The sequence below is a fragment of the Vicugna pacos genome, chromosome 9 (assembly GCF_048564905.1).
Source record: "Vicugna pacos chromosome 9, VicPac4, whole genome shotgun sequence".
Classification (NCBI taxonomy): Eukaryota; Metazoa; Chordata; class Mammalia; order Artiodactyla; family Camelidae; genus Vicugna; species Vicugna pacos.
The window spans coordinates 26,088,187-26,114,591 of NC_132995.1; the positions used below are offsets into that span (position 1 = coordinate 26,088,187).

General features: G+C 39.6%; 1 protein-coding gene across 9 annotated transcripts; it reads right to left on the reverse strand.

Moving 5' to 3' along the window:
- Positions 1–226: 226 nt before the first annotated feature.
- On the reverse strand, positions 227–25,698 carry SIAH1 (siah E3 ubiquitin protein ligase 1). 9 transcript variants are annotated; one of them, XM_072967311.1, is made up of 3 exons: positions 24,678–24,692; positions 10,708–10,870; positions 227–2,167 (listed from the first exon to the last, which is right to left on the reverse strand). In XM_072967311.1, the coding sequence occupies exon 3, from the start codon at positions 2,163–2,165 to the stop codon at positions 1,317–1,319; it is 849 nt and encodes a 282-aa protein (XP_072823412.1). In that variant the 5' UTR covers positions 2,166–2,167; positions 10,708–10,870; positions 24,678–24,692; the 3' UTR covers positions 227–1,316. The 9 variants fall into 9 exon arrangements, with proteins under 9 accessions (XP_072823412.1, XP_072823413.1, XP_072823411.1 ...); XM_072967312.1 differs by lacking the exon at positions 24,678–24,692 and adding an exon at positions 24,599–24,613; XM_072967310.1 differs by lacking the exons at positions 10,708–10,870; positions 24,678–24,692 and adding an exon at positions 25,417–25,698.
- Between the last annotated feature and the right edge of the window lie 707 nt (positions 25,699–26,405).

Genomic DNA, 26,405 nt, shown 5'->3' on the forward strand with positions numbered 1-26,405 from the left:
CAAGACTGCAGTCCAGAGGCCATCCACCCATTCTTCTGCTATACTTTAAGAACAGATCTCTTACCTACCAAACTTCAAAATACGGTACATTTATTGCTTTTGGCTATAAAGTACAGAATTGAACAGGAAAATAAGAGGATTTTAATCAAACTCAGAGCTAAAGCAGACACACAAGAGTTTTTAATTTGCCAGATATTCTTTTAATGGAATTATAAAAGACCAAAAACATTTTTTTTGCAAACTGCCTTTTTTTAAACAAATGATTTGCTTTTAATTACAAATACTGTGTAAGACGATGCCTTCTTTTGCAAAACCAATAAATACAAGAACAAATTTTAAACATATGTGATTTGTCCAAGATACTTGGGGGGAGGAGGAGAGCCTGATTTTTTTTCCAGTATTTAAAAAAAATCAGTATGCCCTAAAACCTTTCAAAGAATAAATCTGAAGGTATGACTCAACTGGAGAGAAGAGAGAGAGAGAAAGAGAGAGAGAGAGAGAGACAGACCATCTTATAGCTGCTTTAAATAGCTTCTGATAATTCTTCCAATGTTATCCTTCCTTTCTGGAACTCTTATCTTCACAAAATAGTCGAATTTAAAATACTTCTAATGAACTGATTAATGGGGGAAAAGAAAATATGTATTGAACATATATATAAATTTACCATAAACAATTATGCATATCAAAAAGACTAACTTTAAAAAGGTACAAAAAAAGTGAGGAAAAACCTGAATTACAGAAAAGAAAGTCAAATTTATTTAATGAAAAACTAGAATTAATAAAAATTAGCAAGTACACACACAAAAAAATAATACACACACAGCAGCACTATGTATTGACTCACATAGGGGAAAAGCAGTGGTCCAAGACCACTCAACATGGCTTGTCAGTTAAAGGAAAAAAAAACAAAAAACCAAACACACACAGACACACTCACGCACACATACACACACGCACGCAAAAAACAGAACAAAAAACAAAAACCCAGTATTTTTCAACAGTACACTCAATCTACAACAAACACAAATTCAGAATTATTTTACAATGCTTTCTTTCTTAATACAAAAGATGCCCATCTTGGGTGTATATATATATATTTTTTCAGTGGTTTACTGTTGACTTATTTTTAAATATATTAGTGTTACTACATGCAACTGTTTCCTGTATTTAACAGCCTTTCCTTTTATTTACCTTCATGTGTCTAGCTTCCACCTACCAAAAGTTTCAGGTTGGCAGACAGATGGGTGCCTTATTCTCTGTGAAACTGAATGCATTGGTTTTAAACACTGGCCAGAAATTGTTTGATTGCCATTTCAACACATGGAAATAGTTACATTGATGCCTAAATTGCCATTTTCTGCAAAAAGCTGTGCAATGCTGGTGTCAAAGACTAAGCAGTCACTATTCATAATGGCTGTTGCAATTCCCTCATGAATAGATCGAGGAGTGGCTTCCCAAGTCAATCGCCGCCTATGACCATTTAGCTCAAGTCGATAAGCAAAATTTTCAGCTTGCTTGCGCGTTCCTATCAGCTGTACAATTGCAAAGAATTGCTGGTGACCATCGTATTTTTCCTGTTTCTCCAAGACTAACATGAAGTGAAAGCCAAAACAGGACTGCATCATCACCCAGTCAACAGCACCAGGAAGGTTAATGTCTGTAGCAAGGAAAACTATATCCTCTCCCTGCAGGGTTGTAATGGACTTATGCTGATGCATCAGATGCGGCATTACAGCATCCAAAGAGCCTTGCCATTTACAGGAAGCACCAGGGCACGGACAGGAATAAGGCCTAAACTCACAGAGCTCTTCGTGGTCTGCTTTTTCTGTGTGCGGCAGAGTTATTTCACATCCAGAAGAGGCGTATTTACAAGGGAAAAGTACTGAATTGGCCACTTTCTCCATAGCCAAGTTGCGAATGGATCCCAACGGGCCCCGGCAAGTTGGACAACATGTGAGCTTTGGGCGACAGTTGCTACAAACAAGATGGCCACTCTGACACTGAAGAATGGGTGGTAAGACATAGTCAAAGCAGACCGGACACTCAAAAAGACTCGCCAAGTCATTGTTGGATGCGGTCGTGCCAGTCAGGGCAGGCACCCTCTGGGACGGTGTACACTTTGAGGTTCCAGTAGGTAATGCTGTTGCAGTCTGACGGCTCATTTCTGTAATAAAAAACAAGTAAGAATAAAAGGAGGCAGGAGAAAAATAATTACAACTATAACTTGTTTTTTACAAATAATGTTTCCATGCCAGAAATATTTAAGTTTCATGCAAAATTTACCAGGAGCAAAAGAACAAAGGAAAATAGGGTTTTTAAAAATATATCAATTACATAAAATATGCCTTTTGATTATTAGGAGCTGTACATTGGATAAAATCTCTTTTCAAAATGTTCCGGGGCACATTTAGAATTCCCTTTCTCTAAAAAATGTTAAAAATCATCCTTGGATGGACTACATGGAATAAATGCTAAAATAGAAACTGGACCATAAACAACTAAGAAACACTATGTAAGTAGCTTAAGTTCAGTGAAATCTGTTTTGACTGGACTTTCTCCTCCTTCTCTGTGTTTATTACCCCTACTTATTCTATTTCTTCCCCATTCTGAGTCAGCTGCTGATAGCCCCAGGGAGTTATATGTGATCCAAAGGATCACCAGGGTATTGACTTTGATTAGCTCCGAATGGTGAACAGGTATCTGCTCTAGGGGTACATCTGAGGGATGGAAGGGGTTACAAGGGGAAAGGCCGACTGCCATCTCATCATCCAGCTCCATGAAATGTTAACACCAGCTAGACAGTGACCTTGTTTCCTAATGATCAGTGCCCCCTTCAAAAGTGAGGCAGTATAGAGGAGAAATGGCGGGCCATTTTTAAGTAAAAGTTTTGAGTCTCGTATTTAGAGAAAGTAAATCATTCTATTCTACTTCCACTCCACAATATAAATCAGGTATACTTTGCAAAGGGGAAAGAGAATCAGGAAAAGACGATAAAGAATAAAGATCAAAAGCACCAGAGAGACTCACGTAACACTGGGGAAAAGGGATAGTGTCAACAGGTAAAGAACTGCTTGTACCCTAGAGTTCACCAGTGTTGCTGAAGCATTCATCAGCACAGTAAAACATTATTTAAGAAATAAATGTCATCTGCAAGAAATGTTCAACAAGGTTAACTAACTTGTCAGGCTGAATGAAAGTGAAAACAAGCAACTTCTCCCAGGAATCTACCTTTGCTGGGATATAGTAGGTCACTGTCTAGCAGATGACAAAAGATCAGTCTATTGATGTCAAGAGTATATGCCCAAAAACCATAAGCCATATTTCTACAACTGAAATTTAACTCCTCAAATTTAATGTTTCCTCAATTATAATCATTATTCTATTGGAAAGAATTTAACTTTGAAAAAATAGTGCTGGTTATTAATGTGCCCATGTAAATGCAATTTGGGTTCTATTACTCATAATTACTCAAGGATAGATACCTTAAATGGGGATTGAAGGTTTAAAAAAAAAAAACCCCAAATCAGATCAATTCCACTGTCACTAAAGGAATATTCTAAAGTTCAAGGGAAAACAAAAGTATCACATAATTCTATCATAATGTGGCCCATCACATGGATTTAGGACAACAGGAATCAATTCCCATCATCTGTATAACCCCGGTGTTCTTTCTAGTCCAACAAAAAGCACTACAAAGAAATTCTCCTGTAATCCTGTTTCTCCCTAAGGAGACTGACTGTGCATATGATGATCCATGCATTTAATTTTAGGTCAGTAGTAAAAACAATGGGCTTCCATTGTCAGAATGCCCTGAATGTGCGCTGTATGCCTATTTCATGGTTCATTTTATGCTGCTCATTTAAGAGAGCAACATAATAAATGTGAAGTGGTTCCTTGGGTACAAAATGATTTTAGCCACCAATGCCTTTCAATTCACTAAACCAAAACAGCTAATCACATTGAGAGGCAACAAACTCAGCTTGTATTCAACCTAATATAACTAAGCAAGAAAAACATTATTGTTTAATTTTTTGACCTAGCAAAATAGTTATACATTTATCAGATAGTTCAGGCCCATGTTACAATAAATATTTATTATTTTTCCAAACATTGTAGAAAGCACAATTTAAATTCCTATTCAACGTGTGAAAACAAGTGAAATGTGGCTTGTATTTCTTGTGAATGGGAGAATTACAGGCTAGCAGCTGCTAAGAGCTCCCAGAGCTCTGAACGTCGAACCAAATTCCATCTTCAAACAGAAAAAGAATATGAACCACACAGCAGCCCTGCAGTAGGAACCAAGGGCTCAAGTGTCTGGACAACACTGCAGGAATCATGACATAACCTGAAGTTTGATTTAAACTGAGAAAAGTACAGCTTTCAAAAGAAACATCACTGCCAGCTCAGTTATGCTACAGCCATTCCCTGATCCATTCAGATTCCACTGGCTTACAACTTTCCCATTTCAGAGTTTAAGCAATCCAGTCTCTTAACAGCAATACCTTTTCTTTTCCTTGTCCCAGAAGCTGGTAAACAAGTGAGCAAGACGCCCCTCCAGGAGTACAGAAAAGGTGAGGGAGACTTCCCGGTCATGAGAAGCTAGGCAGCTCATAGCCTCTCCCCCAGAAGCAAAGACAAAGTTGTAACAGAGGGCCCTCCTGGACACCTTCTGCCCCAAACATGTCCGGGGTCAAGTTTTCAAGAAGGTAAGGCACTTGCCCTGCTCCATACACCCATCCACTCCTCAGAAGCAGGGGCTACCGAGGCACAGAAATTAAGCCCTTTCTCGTCCCGAGAGGAGTCGACCAAACCTCCCCGTGAGCTCAAATTCGCCTGCGTCTCCAAAAATGGGAGCCATCGCTGAGCTGTCTTCTGCTGGGCCCTAAACCTTCATCTGTCTGTCTTGGAAGTTTGTCTTCCCCAAATTCATTGGCTAGGCTCAGGCCAGCTTGGTGAAGGACAGGGTTGGAGGGTGCGCGACGGCGACCGGACGAGGTGGTGCGGTCTCCGTGCCAGCTATGAAGCTACTACTGCAGGTTCGGGTCCGCGAGGAGAGCCGTCTGGGGGCTGGGCCGCAGTGGGGAGAGCCTGCTCCAACCGGGACTGCCAGCGGTCCGCAGGCTCGAAGTGCTCAGGGCGGCGGCTGCGGCGGCTAGCGAGGGGCAGGGCCGCTGCGTGGGGGCGGGGTCTGAAGCTCCGCCCCAATCGGCCTGGGGCGGCTCCAAGGCACGCAGCGTGCAACTACCCCCCTCTCCCCCCATCCCGGCAAAGCCCCACGATCCCCAGCGACGCTGTGCACGCCTCAGCATTTCCACCAGCTTACACGTAGGTCAAAATGCCCTGTTTTTGTAAGGCCCAAACAGTCGGATATCGGCAATGTCGGATGGTTTCAACACAAGAGCTATACAGAATTTATGGGAAACACGTAGTCAGATAAGCACTCTCTGCACTATACTCTCACGGTTAACCCTGTGACCCCCTGATTTTTATAAAGCATTCTCCCTACTTCACTAACTATTCATCAGGCGTCAACTACCTTATTTCCTCAATTCTAACTCACTTCTCCATTCTTACCGCAGTCAGCACCTTATTTTAAACTCCCCTCTTCTCTCTTAGACAAGAATTCACAGTGAGAGTAGTAAACAAACATAACCATATTACACTCCTACTTCAACCTCCAAATTGAGATTATATCCTCTGCCCACTCTGGGAAAGCCATCTTAAACAGCCTCATTAAACAGAGTAGCTTGTTTTGTTTTTAAACAAGCATTATTACCCTTGCCCCAATAAAGTCCTGGGCCTCAGATTTGCATTGCGTCAGCTCATGGATTCGGAGGTTTAACCTGTCATTACATCATGCTTATTTAGGGCAGCCTTTAAAGGCAGCAAGAGTTGGCAGTGGAGAGTGAACCCTGTGCAGTAAATTGCTGATTGCCCATTTTCAGCATAAAATTTTAACTCTAATCACTTCCCCACCCTATTATAGGGTGTTCAATCACCTCAACCTCATTTTGTATTAGGCTACACAAAACATCATTAGGAATAGAAATATAATTGAAAATACAGTCTGTCCACTGACAAATATAAACTCCTATTACCTATGTTTTTATTTTCTAATACATATTCATTCTAGATAGGTCTCAGGTTTCTAGAGCAGGACACTTCAAATGTTTTAGGCAGAAAACTTTCTAAACAGAATTAAGAGTCCAAATGTCTAAAACAAGTAAAAAGGATGACAGATTCCTCCAGTCAAAAAGATAAATATTTTTTTCTCAAACTTCCAAAGGACCTGTACAGAACCTTACAACACCATCTGAATACCATCAATCTATGGATAAACCTCTCAACAAGTGATTCAGGACAGTAAAAGTGGAAGTGTTCTGGAGTCATCTACACTAGGATTCAAACCGAGTCTTCACCACCTGCTTAGCTGTAAAACTGGGACAGTATTTCCAGCCTTGCATGGCTTCCGTGTGGATTAAGGGAGATGGGTGGATTACATATATCATAGGTGGTACATACTCCAAATATGTAAATATTCACTTACATACTTCCAAAAGTTAACCTGCCTTGCCTGAGATCATCAACTAGTTAGAGACCACAGGACTTGCGGGTTCCAGCTATATATACTCTAAAAGATGCCTTTAGCTTATAAGGTCATCAAACATGTCTACCAAAGATCATCTGCCACTTAACTAATTTTTAGCACAATACAGTAGAATTTCTTGACTAGGTAGAATATTTAAACTGACTCTGCAACAAGGGAAAATTTCACAAAAACTACATTACACTAAAACAATTCCATAGAATCCAAAGTTAGCAAGACTCCAAAATTTAGTAAGAGTGCACTATTACCTACCCTTTCTAAAGCCTACATCTCAAGCCCAGTTTGGTATAAAGCTTAAACAGATTTTAATCTAAATCAAAACATTTTAGAAGCCTTAATTTCAGAGCATTTAACCACATTAACAATCTTATGGTAGAAGTAAATGGATTTAAACTTTTATTCTCAATTTCATGTGGGAAACTTTGTTTCCTATTATAAATGGCTGATGAAGAATTTCTCTGATGAATCATAACCTTACACCTGGCTATTCTAATGGATACACAACAATGTTGTGCTTTTCATTTTCTTGCACTTTACAAATGTTACTGTGGCCTACAAATTATGCCCCCATCAAGATGCCCACATCCTAACGCCTGCCTCTGGAAATGTTTATCTTACAGCAGCAACAGGAAGCTAATAGTTACCTATGAAAAACGTTTAAAAAGAAGAAATGTTCTCAGACAAGGAAAAAGGGTCACAATGTATTGTAGAACAAGTTATAAACAGAACGTACATGAGTGTTTCTGGGGTAAGATTGTGAGAAATCAGGGAGACTACACACCAGAAAATAATCAACAAGTTAGTTATCTGAGTGGTAGGATACTGGTAATTTTTAGCTATATTTCCTTCAAAGGGGACAATAAAGAAACTGCTTTATAAATATTAGTGGATTGAGAACTGTGAAAATTAGTCAAAATAAGAAGTAAAATTTGAATTCTTAATTTAGTAAAAAGATAAGATTCAAATATAGCTACCCCTCTTTTATTTCTCCAAAAATTATTCCTAGAAATGACATAATATATATTATAAAAGTACAGGTTCAGATAAGAGACTTGCTCTCTGTATTAATAATCAATGGGTTAAATAAAACTCTTCTATTCAAAACATTTAAGGGCCTTCCTCTTTTCCTCAACTTTTCTCAGAAAAGGTGCTTTATACATTTGACACTGAGCTCTATTTTCCTGAAGATAATTCAGAAAATGCTGTAGCCACAGAATAAGAATTATGTGTCTAGTAAGAATGATGATCTGACGTGGGGAAAGCCCAGGACGAGACGTGATAGAAGGCCACTGTGAAAAACAGATGTCTGAACAAAGGTAGATGACAGTAAATGGAAAGAAAAATGAAAACCATAACTCAAATGCGTAAAAGCAAAATACATTTGCTTTTTCCTGCCTAAATTACTGTATTTTGATGCCTCTACATCTGATTTAAAAAAAAAAAGTATATACTTAATCAGAACCCATCAGGCACTATGCTAGGTACTTAACTATGATAAGGGATTAAATGTAAAGTAGGAGTGAGATGCCTGTGAGATGTCTAAAAGATGAAACTCATACGTTGCTGGTGCGAATGCAAAATAGTATCGCTGTCTCTTCATTACTGCAGAAAGTCCTATTGGACAGAACGATTCTATAGTCTAACTTTATTTTACTAGCTACTATCCTTATTTTTATTTCACATTCAATCTACATTAACATCAAGAATGAAAGTATTAACATCTCCCAAAACAAGGCAAGCCCTTTAACATGCTACTAGTGAAACTTTCCCTTTCCCACCTGCCAGGATAAAGACTGTACTAAACTTCAAAACTTTGTCAAAACAATCATTGAAACCTAAATGCAACCATTCTGGTTTCATTTCTCACTATTATACCGTAAGACAAATATCATTTTTCTTCCCTTTGAATCCCTAATTATGATACATTTTTGGTATGGCTCTAGAGTCTCAAGAAAATGTTCAGAAAGGGCATACAAGTGCTTAAGTCTCAGTCTTATTAGCAATCTGAAGCTCTTGCATAAATTGCACAAGCTTTGAATTCTAGTCACACCCTTTACCCCTAAGAACTATGTAAATTCTGCTGTCTTCTGACATGTAATGATACAGGTGAAAAATCTAATGTCATTTTTTATTCTCATTCCTTTGCAGGTAACCTTTTCTACCCTGACAGGTGGCTTGTAGGACTTTTTCTTTACCTTTGGAAGAAATTTTCACCAGAACATCTTAGATATATGCCATCAGCAGTCGCCAAACACCAGGTGAATATTTTCAATCCCAAGACTCAAGCCTTCTACTTTTGTCGACTTCTACTTGTTCTTTGACTCGATCTACTCAGTTTTCTTCACACAATTCTGATACTGACTCTCCTGGATCTATCTTCCAGTCACTTTACTTTTTTTCCTCATAATTCCAGTCTTTGTTTTGCACTGCATTCCAAGAGAACTCATCAAGTCCATAAATTTGGCTTTGCTAAAACTGATAATGCTATCACTTGATACGCTAAAACATTTAATTACACAGATACTCAATCTCCAACAAGGGAATGATTTTGATGGCAGGAACCGCTACTCCCCATTCCTTTTCCTGAAGTCAGAATGGCCACATAAATTCGGACTGTGCTGCTCTTGTCCTTCTTTAGCCCTTCTACATAAGTTTTCATGTTTAATTTTCACATGCCTCATTGGCGCTTCATTGTTGGTTGGTAGTTTTATTCTTACTGATATAATCTAAGTGGGTCCCAGGATCAGCAAGCCAAATACTGAGGCAGAGTAGGGACTTTCCATGGTTCTAAAACAGCTGCTTCAAATATTTATTAACAGGCATATATATGTCCCAGGTATTGTCTTCAATGGTTTACATATGCTCTAATTCGACCAACTCAATGAACTTCCAGGTTAAGCATTTACCCTTCGCCTTACAGATAAGAAAACAGATTTCAAAATAAATGCTTCAGATCACAGAACTAGTTGAAAAAAAAAAAAGAAGTTGGAGCTATCTGATCAAGGAAGACTTCGAAGGGGTGGCAAATGGCATCCTAGGCAAAGCAAACAGAGATGTATCTATCAAAATCTTCAGACTTGGAAAAGATCTTAACTCACTCTCTCATTTTCAGAAGAGAAAAATGATAGTGAAGTAATTTGCTAAGTGTCATATAAATTAGGTCAATGTTCAAACATAGGCAATATAATTTCCTAGATCTTTTTTAAAGCAGATATGCTTTAGATATTTTCTAATTCAATTTAAAAAATTAATGTTTTTGAAATTTAAGTCTAATTAAGATTCAAAACAAACAAAAATGAAAATTTACATTGTCTTGCTTTCCCTCCCAACACAAGAGGGATCCCCAAAGTAGCCAGCAGAAATCAAAAAAGAAGAGAGATGAAACCTGGTTAAGTTCTGAACAAGTAAGAGTTAACTAAAGTCAGCTCCTCAGAGGGACCTTTCCTGATCACTCTATCTGAAGGCCAGATCACCCTTCTCACTCTGTCTTCATATTATCTCTTGCCATATGAAATTCTCTTGCTAAATAACTTCCTTATTGTCTATTTTCTCCCCTTCTCCCTCCCCACAGTACCAGCTTTTTACTGATAAGAGCAATTCTCAAACTTTTCTGGTATCAGGAACTCTTTACACCAATGGTTGGCAAACTACAGCTACATGCCACTTGCCTGTTTTTGTAAGCAGTTTTATTGGAACACAGTTAAGCCTATTCATTTACATATTATCTACAACTGTTTTCAAAGGTGGAGCTGAGAAGTTGACCCTGTGACTTCTAAGCCCTTTATACTTATCTGGCCATTTAAGAAAAAATTGCCTTTACTACTTTAAAGTTTTAAAAAATTATTGAGGACCCCAAAATAGCATTTTATCAATGTGGTTTACATGTATTAATATTTACAATATTAGAAATTCAAGCCAAGAATGTTTAAAACAATTGTTAAAATTACCATCACACTTTTTTACACAACATGTAAAAATCTACTACATATTAAATATTGATGAAAAACAACTTTTCCATAATAGGGAGGAAAAGTGTTACATTTTTTGCAAATATTTTTAATATCTGACACAATAAAATACAGCTGGATATTCATTACCTGCTTCTGCAATTAACCTGTGAAGATATCACATGTCATGTAGCCTCTGGGAACCTCCACTTTACTTTCATGTCTCATTGTTGTGGAAAAAAGTTTTTAACCCTCAAAAGGTCTTGAGAACTCCCAGCCTCCCTGAATCATTCATACTTCTAGTTCAGAACCTCTGCACCACAATATAAACACTTCATGAGAATAGACCTTGTTTTGTTTTGCTCACTCTTTTATATCCAGCACCTAGGACAGTACCCAGTCCAGACCAGGTACTCAAATATTTCTGGAAGGAATAAATAAATCAAATATAACAGTATGAAGGATTCCAAGTAGAAGAAATTCCAATGTATACAACCAGCATTCTCTCAGCCCCGATGACCCCTCAGGTAGAATATATCTGTTGCATGATATAACCTTAAAGAGGGTGAATTCACAACTGAGATTTAAAATTCACTTTAAATAACACTATTTTAAAATAACACTATGCTGATTTTTGACAGAGGAGCAAAAGGCAATGCAATGAATAACAGAGAGTCTTCAACAAATGGTGCTGGAACAGCTGGGTATCCACGTGCAGAAAAAAAGGAATCTAGACACAAATCTTACACTCTTTACAAAAACTAACTCAAATGGATCACAGACCTAAATGTAAAACATAAAACTATGAAACTCCTAGAAGGTAACACAGGAGAAAATCTAGATGGCCTAAGGTCTGGCAATGACCTTTCAGAAACACCAAAGGCATGAATCAGGAAAGAAACAATTGATAAGCTGGACTTGATTAAAAGTAAAAATGTCTACTCTGCAAAAGATATGGTCAGGAGAATGAGAAGACAAACCACAGATTGGGAGAAAATATTTGCACAATACATTAGCTGATTAAGGACTGTTATCCAAATTATACAAAGAACTCTTAAGACTCAGTAAGAAAACGAACATGCCAATTAAAAAATGGGCTAAAGACCTTAACAGACATCTCATCTCATCAGATTTACAGATGGCAAAGGAGCATATGAAAAGATGCTCCACATCATTAGTCATCAGGGAAATGCAAATTAAAACAAAAATAAGATACCACCACACACCTATTAGAATGGCAAAACCCAGAGCACTGACAACAACATGCTGGTGGCCATGTGGAGCAACAGGAATTCTCATGCACTGCTGGTGGAATGCAAAATGGTACAGCCTCTTGGAAGGCAGCATGGCAGTTGATTACAAATACAAACTAAACATATTCTTACCATAAGATTCAGCAATCATGCTCCTTGGTATTCACCCAAAGGAGCTGAAACCTTATGTCCACACAAAAACTTGCATACAGATATTTACAACTTTATTCATAATTGCCAAAACATGGTAGCAACCAACATGTCTTCTAGTAGTAAACAGATAAACTGTGGTACATTGATAGAGTGGAATTTAGTTCAGAGGTAAAAAGAAATGAGCTATCAAGCCACAACAAGATATTAAGGAGTCTTAAATACATACTGCTAAGTGAAAGAAGCCAATGTGAAAAGGCTACATACTATATGATTACAACTATATAACATTCTGGAAAAGGCAAAGCTATGGAGGCAGCAAAAAAAATAATAATAAAAATAAAAAATCAGTTTGCCAGAGATTTGGTGGGGGCAGAGGATGAACAGGTGGAGCACAAAGGATTTTTAAGGCAGTGAACCACTGTATTCTGTATACTATAGTGATGGATATACATCATTATACATTTGTCAATACTTATATAGCTCTCAGAGTGAACCAGTAGTGTAAACCATTGACTTGGGTGATAATGATGGGGCAGGATGAATATGGGAAATCTCCATCTTCTGTTCAATTCTCCTGTGAATATAAAACTGCTCTAAAAAATAAAATCTATTTTAAAAAATAACACTATGGTATGTGAAGTAAATCATTTTATCACCATAAACGCAATCTTAAAAAATTGGATGTATTTCCAAACCAATTCTCTAAGTTTTCAAAGCATTTGTTTGTGCTATCATAGTTCCATAAACCCATGCATTCCTAGACAGTAATTTCATTTTTCAGTAAAGCACCACTGAGAATATACCTATACTAATTATTCTGATATTGGGCAAAACTACAGTATCCTGAGTCTCAAGTTTCCCACTCGTGGAACAACAAAACTATCAAGACCTTTGGACATTAACTGAGATCAAATACATGGGAACATTCGGTATATTATTAACAACATACTCACTTAGTGGTGTTTACAGAGCCATACTAGGAACCCTGCAGTGAATCACTAAATTAAAAGACCTAGGTTTTCGGGATTTTACTGTTGTTTTAACCTACTGTGTTCACTTTCATAACCTCAACTTGGGACTGTGTCTGAAATATGATAAAGATAACAGAGTTTGCTATTAAAGAAGCGATTCAACTGAGTACCCACCAACCTGTAAGGCACCATGTCAGCAGCTTCAATATACACTATTTAAGCCTCATAAAGAAGACTATGTCTCCATTTTGCAGATGAGTAAATTGAAGGTCAGAAAAATTAAGAAGTAATAAGAACAGAGCCAGACTGTCCACTTTGTCCCTAAATCTTATTTTCTTTCAAATAACAGTATGTATAATCTCAGTCTGACACAGAATATTCAATTTAGCATCCCAACAAAAAATCTTTTAAATTAAACTGATAGTCATAGCAAGCAGTTGCTTTTTGAAATTTTCTGTATCAAAAATGATAGATTCTGACAGTCATTAAACCCTTAGACATTAAATCAAAGCAAAGAATCAAGAAGAGAGGTAAGAGGAGAGAAATAAGAAAGAGGGTCAAATAGGCTCTCAACCTTTTTATTCTCAACAGAATTTTTGGTAACACACTTGAAATTAGTGAAATCATGTCAGTCGTGATTACAACACAATCACTAATGCAATATAACCAAGACTCACAGTATCTAGATGAAAGCATTCAAATATTACTCACTTAGTTATTTGTGTCCAAGTTTCAACACAATTGTTTACTGTCCAGGCTTTGTTTTATATTCTCTCTAGAAGTAAAAGTGTCACACATTCCAGGAGATCTTTGCTCTATCATGGCATTATGCTACGTTTTAAATCTTCCTCATAAAACATCTTGTACACTGTAACGTACAATCCATTCATCTCCACATTCCACCGGACAAGTAATGGTAGGTAAATACACACATATATACAGAGAACAAACATTTAAAGTAGATCAAAATTGGTAGCAACCTATTAAGAGTTGGTGATACTAAGCTAAACAGAAAAGAGCACGCTGCTTGAGAGACAGAGAAAGAAATGAGGTTAAAAGTCACATCAGAGTCTTAATACATTATATAATTAAGGGTTCTTTACTACTAAAATAGCAGAAAAATAATAGAATGTATGGGGGGAAATGCCATATTAAATTCATGAAGCCTGATTCAAATTAAATTATATTCCCTTGAAATAGTTACAATTTGTGTCTTCATAAGCTCACATCTGAAACTCTATTCTCAGTGGAGGGGGACATACTTCTCTACAAAAATTTAATGTTTTAACTTCCTGTGTTTAAAATAACCTAAAAAAACAGCATTAGCACATTCTGGATCATCTGAATCCACCTATTAGCCATAAGTGAATGCTCCTATTTGCACTTATGGTCACACTGGCTTCAAGTTGGTACCATAGTACTCAGTTACGGTAGATTAAAGAGAAAAATAGAGGGGGACCTAATATAAATGATGCATTTGTGACATGAAGCCCAATGACATGGTTTTCACTGAAGCACTTATACACCGGTAAAAATATGCATCATGCGGTGGCCACAATATATGTGGGATAATTTTGGTATGTTCAACTCAAATAATAAAAAAAAAACCTACAGCAAAACAGTTGTTTCAAGACTTCAATTTAGAAGGCAGTATTCAATACTTTCATAAATTAATATAATTTAAATTTTACTGGTTTTGTAGTTTCATTTGTATTTAAATTTGCCAAGTTTTGAACTGTCACCAACATCTGACAGAGTTGATGGGTCACTGGCCTGGTCAACTCTGTTCACTGACTGCACACTCTTGGTTTTCCTATTTTACCAGTTCCTCCTCAGCTCCTGCTCTTCTTCTCCAAACTCTTAAAACTGGGAATTGCCCATGGCCCACTTTTCTTCACTTTGGTGATCTCACTCAGTCTTGTGGTTTTAAAATTCCATTGATACTGCCACAGATTTCTAAATTTTTATCTCCAGCCCAGATTAAAAAACAAACAAAAACCCTCCGGATTTGTCTTAAACCCCAGATCTGTACACCCAACTCCCTCTAAGACATCACTATGAGGAGCAGGGGACGGGGGTGGGGCCCAAAACTGAACTCGTTTTCTTCTCCCAGACTACTCAGTCAGTAGCCTTCCCCTCATTTGATGGCAACTCCATCCTTCCAGTGACTCAGTTCAAAAGCCTTCAAGTCATCCTTGATTTTTCTTTACACACCACTTATCTAAAACCACCAAGAAATCTTACTGTACATCCTTGAAAAATATATCCAGAATCCAACTACTCCTCACCACCCTCTACTACCACTATATAGTCTAAGCCACCATTATCTCTCAACTGAATTATTGCAATATCCTATCGAGTCTCCCTGCTTCCATCCTTGTCTCCCATCCCCACCCTCCAATACATTCTGAGCATAGCAATCAGAAAAATCCACTAAAACTTCCCATATCCGGGTAATAGATAAAATCCTACAACAGCCTAAAAGGCCCTACGCAAAATGATGATGTGTCCCCATTATCCTGACTTCATCTCCCACTTCTTTCTCCCTCACTCACTGCACTAGCCTCCTTGTTCCATAAGGCTAGGTTGTTGCTTGGGGCCTCTGCCTTAAAATACTTTTTCTCCTGGATATCCACATGACTTTCACCTCCTTCTAACCTTTGCTTGTATGTTACCTTCTCATTGAGACCTACCTTGTTCCCTCTATTTAAAACAGTGACCAGTGCTCTGCCCACTGACCCCTCTTCCTAATCCTTACCCATTCCACCTCTCTTCCTCCATTTCTACTCTATTGTTGTCCATAAAATGTATTACCTTCTATCAGGCTACACAACTAACTTACTTATGTTTGCTGTTTTAGTCCCTCTCTATCTCCTGGAAGGTAGGAATCTGTCTGGCTCAATGATGTCTCCCAAACACTGAAAACAGTGCCTGACACATAGTACAGGCTCAAAAAATATTTGTTAGAGTCAATAAGTTAGAAAGCAAAAGAGCTTTGGACTTTTTAAGCAGTAATATCCAAAGCTAGGTGCAACAGACCAGTACTTTTTAAAAATCCTCCAAGAAAAATGATTATCATTCTAAAATTCTGTGTCCAACCAAAATACCCTGAAAGTGTTGAGGGTAAAATAATCATGCAAGGTTTCAAAACATTGTTTACTTCCCCTAGATATGTCCCCTGGAGGACAGCTCTTCAAATACAAAAGGATGAACCAAGAAAGAAGACAACATGGGCTACAGTAAACAGAAAGATGCAGGGGAGCACTGAGGATAATGACAACTTTACACCACGGGCATCCAAACAACCTGAGCATTTAGACAAGTGGTAAGGAATGTGGGGTAGCATCAGCATTTGCACAGAGAAAATAAAGCAAAACAGGGAAGTATTAACTACAAGGAAAATGATACAAATATAAATTAAATAGTTGAGAAAAAAGTAACCACAATTTACTTTATGGCTCAAATTATGAATAACCTTTATAGTCACAATAATGCAAACATAGAATTATGATGTTACTAAATTAGGACAGTATGGGAATGGGAAGGGACTGGGGATGGGGGCAGAAAGAGAAGTTAAATCCACAATAGGAATAAGGCCTAAAACTGACATATTGAAGTAAAAACAAAAGCATGTTATTTAGAGACAGAGAAGGTAAATATAAAAATAATCATTTCAAAGAAGTAAAACCAGTTGCCTCTGGCAAAGGACATCTGGAGAGCAGTAGGGGCAGGGAGTTTTTCTTTAAAAAACAAGCCTAATGGAATAGACTTGAATTACTATGTATGTAGAACTCTTTAGATGAAAGGAAAATGAAGTTCAAAAACTTAAATGTCACAAACTGCATGCATTACTTAAGAAATTTTAGATATAAATTTGTTTTTAAAGATTTGATTCCAAGTATTCGCGAAGATGTACAGAAACAGATTCCTACACCACTGGAAATGTCCACTGTGAAGGCTGCTAATAAGATTTGGCAGTTTGTTTCAAAATTTAAAGTGCATATACTCTTTGACACAGCAGTTTTTCTTTTCAGAGTCTATCCTATGATTTACACGTTGGCAAAGTTGTGTGTGTCTGTGTGTGTGGTGGTGGGGTGGGAGAGAGAGAGAACTACAGCAATCTCGTTTGTAATAGCAAATAAACTGAAAACAGCCCTATCTTAAGAATATGATTAAATTATAGCCCATACAACAAAATGCTTTTTTTTTCTTTTAAATGAGATAGACTCATACAGACTAACATATAAGAATCAAATTGTTTAAGCAGGTAGAGAAAAAAAAAACAAGCTACTGAATACATTACAATCCCATTTATGTTGAAAGAGAAAAAAAGAGTTAAGTAAATATGGACATTGATATAGTTGTCTATTTTTATATAAGTACGCCATGTACGGACATACCATATAACGTAACAGAAAAAAACTAGAAGGGCATCCGAATTGCAGAATGTGGTTTAAAGACTTGAGGTGCGGAATTAGAGAAGGAAAGAAGGTCAAGTTTGCAACCAGAAATCAGAGAACAGAGATGGGACCACTGACCTACAGGTACACAAAATGTCAAGAACTGCAGGATACACAGACTGTAAACACACACTTCATCATCTGGAATTATACAATTCAAACATGTATAGTTACTGACAAGTGGTAATCCTTTAATGGGAAAATATCTGTAAGGATGTAAGTCAGATCAAAGAAATTAACTTTAAAATATATATGGCTGCAGGGGAGACTATAGCTCAGTGGTAGAGTGCATGTTAAGCATGCACAAGGTCCTGGGTTCAATCCCCAGTACCTCCATCAAATAAATAAACCTAATTACCTCCCCTCTCAAATAAATAAAATAATAAAATAAAATAAAAAATAAAATAAAATAAAATAAAATAAAATAAAATAAATAAAATAAAATAAACTATAGCTGTCTCAAAAAAATGTGAAACACACACAGACCAGAAACTACACCAAAATGTCTACAATGGTTACTTTCCAATTACTACACTATGAATGAATATGGGAAAGTGGGGGTTGCATTTCTGTACATATTTCTCAAATGTTCCATAGAACACATATTACTTTGGTAACAAAAAAGGATTAAATTTTTAAATTTTTGTGCATATTTTGTGTCCCCACACTTTCCTGCTAATCAATTGCTGGTAACTTCATACAGAAATTGAAACAGAACTTAAGAGTTGATTTTGCCTGTAGCTTTTTTCTCTTAGATTTCTTTTTTCTTAAAAAGCCTTGAATAGATAGATGGATACTTACAGAGAAAAAATTATTTATAAAACAGCCTATTCACATTAAAAAAAAACCCACACATTTCAAATACATATACATACACTTTATACTTATTAAAAAAAAAGCTTAAATTTAGCATTTTAAAAGTTAATTGTAAGACAAAATGTATCTGATCACCTCTCCAAGCAAAATCAAGAGAATACAGTTTGTAGACATTAACTCAAAGTTGTCCCTAATAAAGCTAAATCAGGGACTTTGACCAAAAACAAAAACAAAAAACCCTCAACTTTAGCCAAATTCAAAAGAGCTAAAAAGACAAAAAGGGAGAAAAAGCAAGTTTTTAACAATTAGATTACTTCATTTAGTTAAACCAAAAACAGAAGTAAAAAAGTTAGTGTATAGTAAACTTAGTTTCACTGTATCAACCATCACTAGCTATGCTTGTCAACATGACAATAATAATAAATAACTAGAACAAGTACAGTTTACTACTTCCTATAAAATACAAGACTGGCATTAATGTTTTTATAATTTTGAAGGAAATAATTCTCACTGGCAATATCTGCTTCATAAATACAAATTCTCCAAAGATTTTTCTTCCATTTCTCCTTCTAGTTCCTTCCATGTGCTCCCCCCCCCACCCCCAATCCCCCGCTATTCAAAACAAACAAGAACAAAAGCCACAAATTCAACAGGACTGGGTAATCTCAAGACTTATAAAAGGTCTTTGCCAATCTCATTTGTGTCACTGTGGCTCAAGCCTAGAGAATAAACTGACCCCAAATGGACTGTATGAGCTACATTATTCAGCCTAGAGTTCCTAAAGATTTCAATAAAAGTAATGGGACAGGTGGGAGCTGGTCACAACAGTGTGTTAAAATACCATCAAGCTGTACACGTAAAATCTGAGCACTTTTCTATATGTAGTTATCCTATACTTCAACAAAAAAGTTTACTTGAGGAAAAAAAAAGTAATTCCACTCCGGCAGGTATTCTAGAATCTCAAGAACAGTATCAGGTATCATCACTGGCAACACATCACAGAGTTCTCTTCTCTCCTCTCTGCTCAGTTTCTCAACATGTCTTTAACCTGCAATAGTACAGTAATCACTAACTATAAATACTCTCAACTGATGGCTTCACCCATGTTTCCTTTACAAAATACAATAGAAGTCATCAAATGCTGATTTACCACTTCCTTCCCCTTAGAATGGAAGTGACCCCTGCCATTGGGCAGTATCCTCACCTTCTTAGACTTCACATTCCTTCTATTATCCGTCTCTCTTGCATCAGGTCTCTCCCTTTTTCTACTGTGCCACTCCCTCTAACACCCAAACATCTCCTAGTATCTCACTTCTGTGATGTTCCTTCTACCTCACTGGATCATAGATATCTCAAATCCAACATATCAGAACTTTGAATTTTACTACTATCCTTCTGTTTTGTTTTGTTTTGTTTTCACTTTTATTGCTATCTGCCCCTCATTTCTAGTTTTTCCCATCTTGGTAAACAGCACCATGATCCACGCAGTTGCTCAAGCCAGAAACCACCTAATTCCTTCCTTCCCTCACCTCTCATATCTAATCCATCGGCAAGCCCTGTTAATTCTGTACCCAAAATACATCTCAAATCCATCCACTTCATCTTCACTGCCACCACCTTAATCCAGGTTATAATCAACTACAGCACTTCCTGATCAAAGAAATGGCCTTCTAACCAACCAATTTTCCAAACAGTTAAAGCAATCTTAAAAAGTAAAAGTAGATTATGTTACTCCCTGAATTAAAACCTTTTGATGGCTTCTCAGTACTCTTAAAATTCACATTCCTTACTTTGACTCTGCAGGATCTGATCCTTGCCTAGCCCTCCCCCTCATCCTTTTGCTCCCGCAACACTTCTCTCAGCTCCTGGAATAGTCCATGGTCATTCCTCCCTCAGGGCTTTTACCTCTGCTGCTCCTTCATTCAATCTGAGATGTTCTCCCTTCCCTCCTTCAAACAACTAGCTCCTTATCCTTTTAATGTAGCTTAAATGTCACCACTTCTCACAGCAAGCCTCCCTCCCACCACTATTCTTTATTCCAGCACTTTTGACTCCTCTATAGTACATATCACAATTTGTAATTCTGCTCTTTCCCTGTCTAGAATGTAAGTGGTGACATTTAGAGAAATTAACTTACTCAACAACTAATTTTTTAAATTATTTAAGCACTTTCTATGTGTTAATGTAATATGCTTCTAAACGCAAAAGTAGGCAGTGTACCTGCTCTCATGGAGCTTAAAGTCACAAACACAACTAGTAACTGACAGAGCCAAGAGACACATCCAGCTCTGGTTCTTAACCACTCAACTACACTGCCACTCCAGCATTAGGACCCGGGGCAAGGGACAGCAACATGCTTAATAGCTGTTCACATGCTAATGGAAATTAAGGCTTGGAGAAGTTAAGTCATCTGCCCAAAGTAGCACAGATAAGACATCTGAGAGATTAAGTACAATCATGAGCAAAGGCACAGAGCTGTTAAAGGAGAATATTCAAGAAACAAAAAGAATCCAGTTTAACCAGGTATAGCAAAGAAGAAATGCTAGAGAATAAGGCTGGAAGATCATATTGGGACAATGTGAAGGTATTAGTCATTAAATAAATACTTACTGAGCACCAACTACATGCCAGAAACAGTGCTAAACTCTAGACAAGGGTGATCAAGGCAAAGTCCTCATACAGATTGCAGTCTATCTGGGGAGGCAAAGTAGTAGAGAAAAATTAGTCTGGGGAACAGCTTGGGGCCAAGCAGAAAGTGCTATGGGAACACAGGGAGATGACATCCAATTCAAGGCGGGGGGTCCAGGAAGAGCACCTCAGCTAAGTGATGTCTCAGGTGAAATTGTAGAGCTTTGCTGGAAAAGAGAAAATACCCTGCATATAGGAACTTACAAGTACATAGCTGAAAATGGCAGGAAAGTAACAAGAGCCAGCTCCAGAAGGGACTGTGTACTAACTAACCATGTCAAGGAACTTGGGACTTTAAACGGAAGGCCTTGTAAGTCACCTATGTCAGAAAGCCCCTTTAAATTAAAGTAGGAATAACTGAAAGGAGGAGGAAGAGACCAAAAGCAGACAGACACTTAGAAAGTAGAAGAGAAGGACATGTGAAAATGAGGGAGAGAGAGAAGCAAAGCCAGATTTGACATAAACAGAAAAATCAAGGCTTGATGACTAACTGGATACAGGAGATGAGAACCTTGGATGGTTGGAAACAAAGGTTTTAGTTTTGGACACATAAATTTGAAGTACCTTGGTACACAAAAGTGGAAAATGACATGTAGGAAAAGACACTGTCAAAAGTATGAAAAAACAAACCACTGACTGGGAGAAAATATTTGCAAAAGACTTATCTGATAAAGACTGTTACCCAAAATACACAAAGAACTCTTAAGACTCAGTAAGAAAAGGAACATGCCAATTAAAAAATGGGCTAAAGACCTTAACAGACATCTCATCTCATCAGATTTACAGATGGCAAAGGAGCATATGAAAAGATGCTCCACATCATTAGCCATCCGGGAAATGCAAATTAAAACAAAAATAAGATACCACCACACACCTATTAGAATGGCAAAACCCAGAGCACTGACAACATGCTGGTGGCCATGTGGAGCAACAGGAATTCTCATGCACTGCTGGTGGAATGCAAAATGGTACAGCCTCTTGGAAGGCAGCATGGCAGTTGATTACAAATACAAACTAAACATATTCTTACCATAAGATCCAGCTATCATTCAAAGGAGCTGAAACCTTATGTCCACACAAAAACCTGTACACAGATGTTTACAGCAGCTTTATTCATAATTGCCCAAACGTGGCAGCAACCAAGATGTCCCTTGGTAGGTGAGTAGATAAATAAACTTACACATCCAGAGAATGGAATAATACTCAGTGCTAAAAAGAACTGAGCTATCAAGCTATGAAAAGACATGGAGGAAACAAATGCATATGACTAAACGAAAGACACCAATGTGAAAAGGGTACATACTGTATGATTTCGATTATGTAACACCCTGTAAAGGACAAAACTATGGAGACGGTAAAAAGAGGTTAGGGAGGAGGAAGGGATGAATAGGTAGATGACAGAGGATATTTAAGGCAGTGAAACTATTCTGTGTGATACTACGATTGTGGATACACATTATTATACATTTGTCAAAACTCATAATACACAATACCAAAAGTGAACCATAACGTAAACATGGACTTTGGGTGATAATGTGTCAGTGTAGGTACATCAGTTGTAACAAATGTATCACTCCGGTGGAAGATGTTGATAATGGGGGAGGTTATGCATGAGTAGGGCACAGTATATCTTTGTACCTTCTGCTCAATTTTGCTGTGAATCTAAAATTGCTCTAAAAAATAAAGTCATTAAAAAAAAATGACCTGCAGGCAAAAGAATACATGGGGCTAGGTTTCGGCAAGCAAAGAAATCTGAGTGTCATAAGAATACATAAGCAGTAAGTCAGGAAATATGTTCTGAGTGTTACACACTGAGGATATAGGAATAAAAACCCACAATCCCTGCCCTTTTGCAGCAGATGCTCTAGTAAAAGTCATGGAAAATCAAATGGCTTAAAATGCATTAGAAAATCTCTATTTAAAAGAAAACATTAAGGGTGCTTATTAGAGAGGAAAAAATTATACCCAGTTGTTTTTTGAGGGGAGGGAAGGAAGGGGGGGAAGTCTGAGGTTTTCATATATTGATTTTGTTTGGAGTCAGGTCTAGACCAAAAATATCCAGAATTTAAACACTTTATAAGGTGTCTATGGAAATTTCATAATTATAACTAAAAGTCTGTAACAGATCTCCTCAAACCAAGAAAAACCTCCAATTTCTAAAAATCAAGTAAATCAACTGCTTTAAAATACAATCTAAGTGGTTGTTTTACAAAGTTACTAAACTTACTTTGTTACTTTCTTCATGTAAGACCTATTTCCAAAACACTGTGTAAGTTGAAAACAAAATCTTATTCTTATTACATCACTGTTGCCAAAGCTATATGCTTCCTTTTTATCTCCAATTAATTTTAGCCTAATCATAATATTCTTTTTAATTATAGATATTAAAGAATATTGCTCTACATCAATTTTGTAAGAATTTCCCAAAGCTTCAAGGGAATATATCACACTACATTGATATAAATTTCAGAATTTGTACTTTGTGAAATACTTATCCTGAAAAGTTCCTTATCTATTAATTATACTGTATTTCAGTTCAAAATATTATTAAAATGTTACTAGATTATGCTGGAAAGATGCCAAGAGGGGTCATTTAAAGCAATTCTGTAATACATCTAAATAAAATATTTTCGCAAAGTCAACTTTAGGATTGCAACTAATTATTCCAGATCACAAGTTTACATCTTTAATTTCCAGGGCAAAAAAAATCACAAAATTTGTATAATCCACTTAAGATCAAAATCTACTTGTCACAAAGTTCTCCTAATAGCTAACCAAAATCCTCTCCTCCACAATTTGAGCCAAGATCTCCCGATAAAACTACCAGACCACCATAGTACACTCTGCTCTTCAGTAACGTCCAAAAGAGATGGTGACACCATAGACACTTCAAACTCAAAGACTCACTGTTTGAAACTTTTCCAAGTCAGTAAACTCAAGTCCCTGGAAGTGAATTTGATTTTTTAAATTCCAGACCACATAATCCCTTACTATAGACATTTCCCAATGCCATCATCTCCAAATGCCTGGACATTTACCATCTAAACCTCGTCTTCATTTTTAAGAACTAACGGAATACACTAAAAGAAAAACCCAAGCACTAAAAATTCATAACGTGATTTCACATATTCTGGCTTATGCACTTCCAACATACCCAACATGCCAAGATAATCTCATAAGTTTAGTAGTTATCAAAGCCTTAGCAGCAAATATTTACTGAGCTCACTGGGCCTGCCACTGCTCTAAGCCCTTCGCTTACTAACATCTCATCGACTCTCCCAACAATCCTACGAGGCAGGTACTGCCATTACACCCATTTTGCAGATAAGGAAAATGAGGCCGGAGAGGTTAAGTATCTTGCCCAAGGTCACTAACCAGTGGGGGAGGACTGAAACCAAAAGCAGGCAGTCTTACTTCAGAGTCCGTGCTTCCAACAATCAACTGCTGAAAAGAGTTAACAATTTACCCTTGACAGCCGCTTATCAAAGAATGGTAAATATTCAACTGCTAGAAATGGGCAGTCCGATCACTGTCCTATATCCGTGCTCATGGCTTCTATGACTTTGACAAATCAGCTACACCATCTGATTTTCCGGACACACGAACTGGACTTCTCTGAATGTCAGAGCAAACAAATACTGAATCTTTCCAGGAACGGGAAAAGAAAAACCTACGCAACGCTGTGGCCCAGATTATCCACATTTCTAAATTACATATCTGGGAGTCGAGAAAGCCCCCAAACGAAGCGACAAATGAAGCCGAGAAAAACCAAGATTTACAATAAGAAGCTGAAGCCTCCCTGGCAAGCGGTTCACGCGATCTCCTCTCTAACGACATAAACAAGGGAGGAGACTGCATTCTCCCACCGCACAATGACGGCTCAGGCCGGAGCCGGAGAGAGAACGCGGCGCAACTGGGTACGACCGCTCCCGGGGTCGGGGGCAGGCAGAGGAGGCCAAGGACGGCCGAGTCGCCGCGCCCGCCCCCGGGCCTCGGGGCGGTGCGGGGAGGGGCCGGAGGGAAGGGCCGGCCACTGCCCGCACTCAGCTGACCTCCGCCATGTTGGCCGCACACCCCGGGACCCTTCACAACAAAGGCCGGCACCGGGGCGCGGGGAGCGCCGGACGCCTCCCCAAGCCGGGCCCGCCTCCCCGGCGCGCGGGGGCCGGGCCGGGCGGCGAGGAGGCCCTTCCCCGCCCTCGCCGGGCCACGCGGGGCCGACCCCCGCCGCGGGCCTGCCGGGCCCGGGGCGCCGGGGGCGGGGGCGAGCCGGCTCGCGGCGGCGGGCAGGGCCGGGCAGGGGAGGGGAGGGGCGGGGGGCGGCGCTCGGCCGGGCGGCCCGGCTCCGGCCGAGACAAAGGCGCCCGGCGCCGGGGGCTGCCCGCGCCCCCGCCCCAGAGGCGCGACCCGGCCCGGCCCAGCCGCCCTCCCCGCCTGCCGCCATTACCGGGCCTGGGAGTCCTCCTCCCGCGGAGCCCCTCGCGGCCGGCTCCTCCCTCCAGGCCGGGCCCCACTTACCTGTGGGCGGAGAGCGCGCCTCGGACCCCGGTCCTGGCTCAAACGCGCTCCGTCGCCGCCGCCAACCCCCGCCACCGCGGGCAGCGCCACCGCCTCTTCCCCGTGCCGACACCGACGGGACTCCCTGGGCCGCCGCCGCCGCCGCTCGAGAGCGCGCCCCGCAACGGCCGCCCCGGCTACCCCCTGGCCGCCGCCGCCGCCGCCGCCGTTTCGCGCGTCCTCGAGCCCGCCGCGCGCTCCCGCTAAATACCACACACTGCGGCGGCCGCCATGAGGAGGCGCGGCACCGCGCGCCGGCGGCCCGGAGGGGGCGGGGCCTCCCGCGGGCGCGCAGGCGCGCAGGCGCAGAGGCTCCCGGGCGGCCGGCGGCGGCTTTCGCGGTCATCGCGGTGCCGGGCTTCCAGAGTGGCGGTTGGCCTCCGAACTGCTGGGCTACCGTTGCTGCGACTGAACACCTCGCGCCCAGCAAACACTGGCACATCCTGCTCTTGCCCGCAGCCGTCCCCGCCCGGGGTGACGTGGGCACTCGCCTCCCGCGTCCGGGACCCTAGTTACGCGCCCCCTGCGAGGCTTTGTTCCGCGACCCGCGGGGTCGTCCCGCTCCGCGGCCCGACTGTCACACAGCGCCGCCTCCGGCCCTTCCCAACTCCACTTTCCCCCGCAAAAAAAAACCGCGTGCCTTGGCCACCGACCGGGGACCCCACCTCTAAAGGGGAAGAGGACCGAGCCCTTTCTTTAGGTTTGCGCCGCTCTTCTAAAAGCGGAACGAGTTTCAAAAGCTTATTTTCGCTGAAAAGTGGATAGTGGGAAGCACTCCCTTTCCCTTGTCCTCACTTGTCTGGGAGCTTTATGAGACTCTGGGTTTTCTTTACATAAAAAATAAAAGGAAAATACCATTCACGATTCTTGACAAGGCATATACCTGAATCAAATGCCAGTGTCAGGCATTTACAAACTTTGGACTTCCATGTGAGACCCTCCATAAAAAT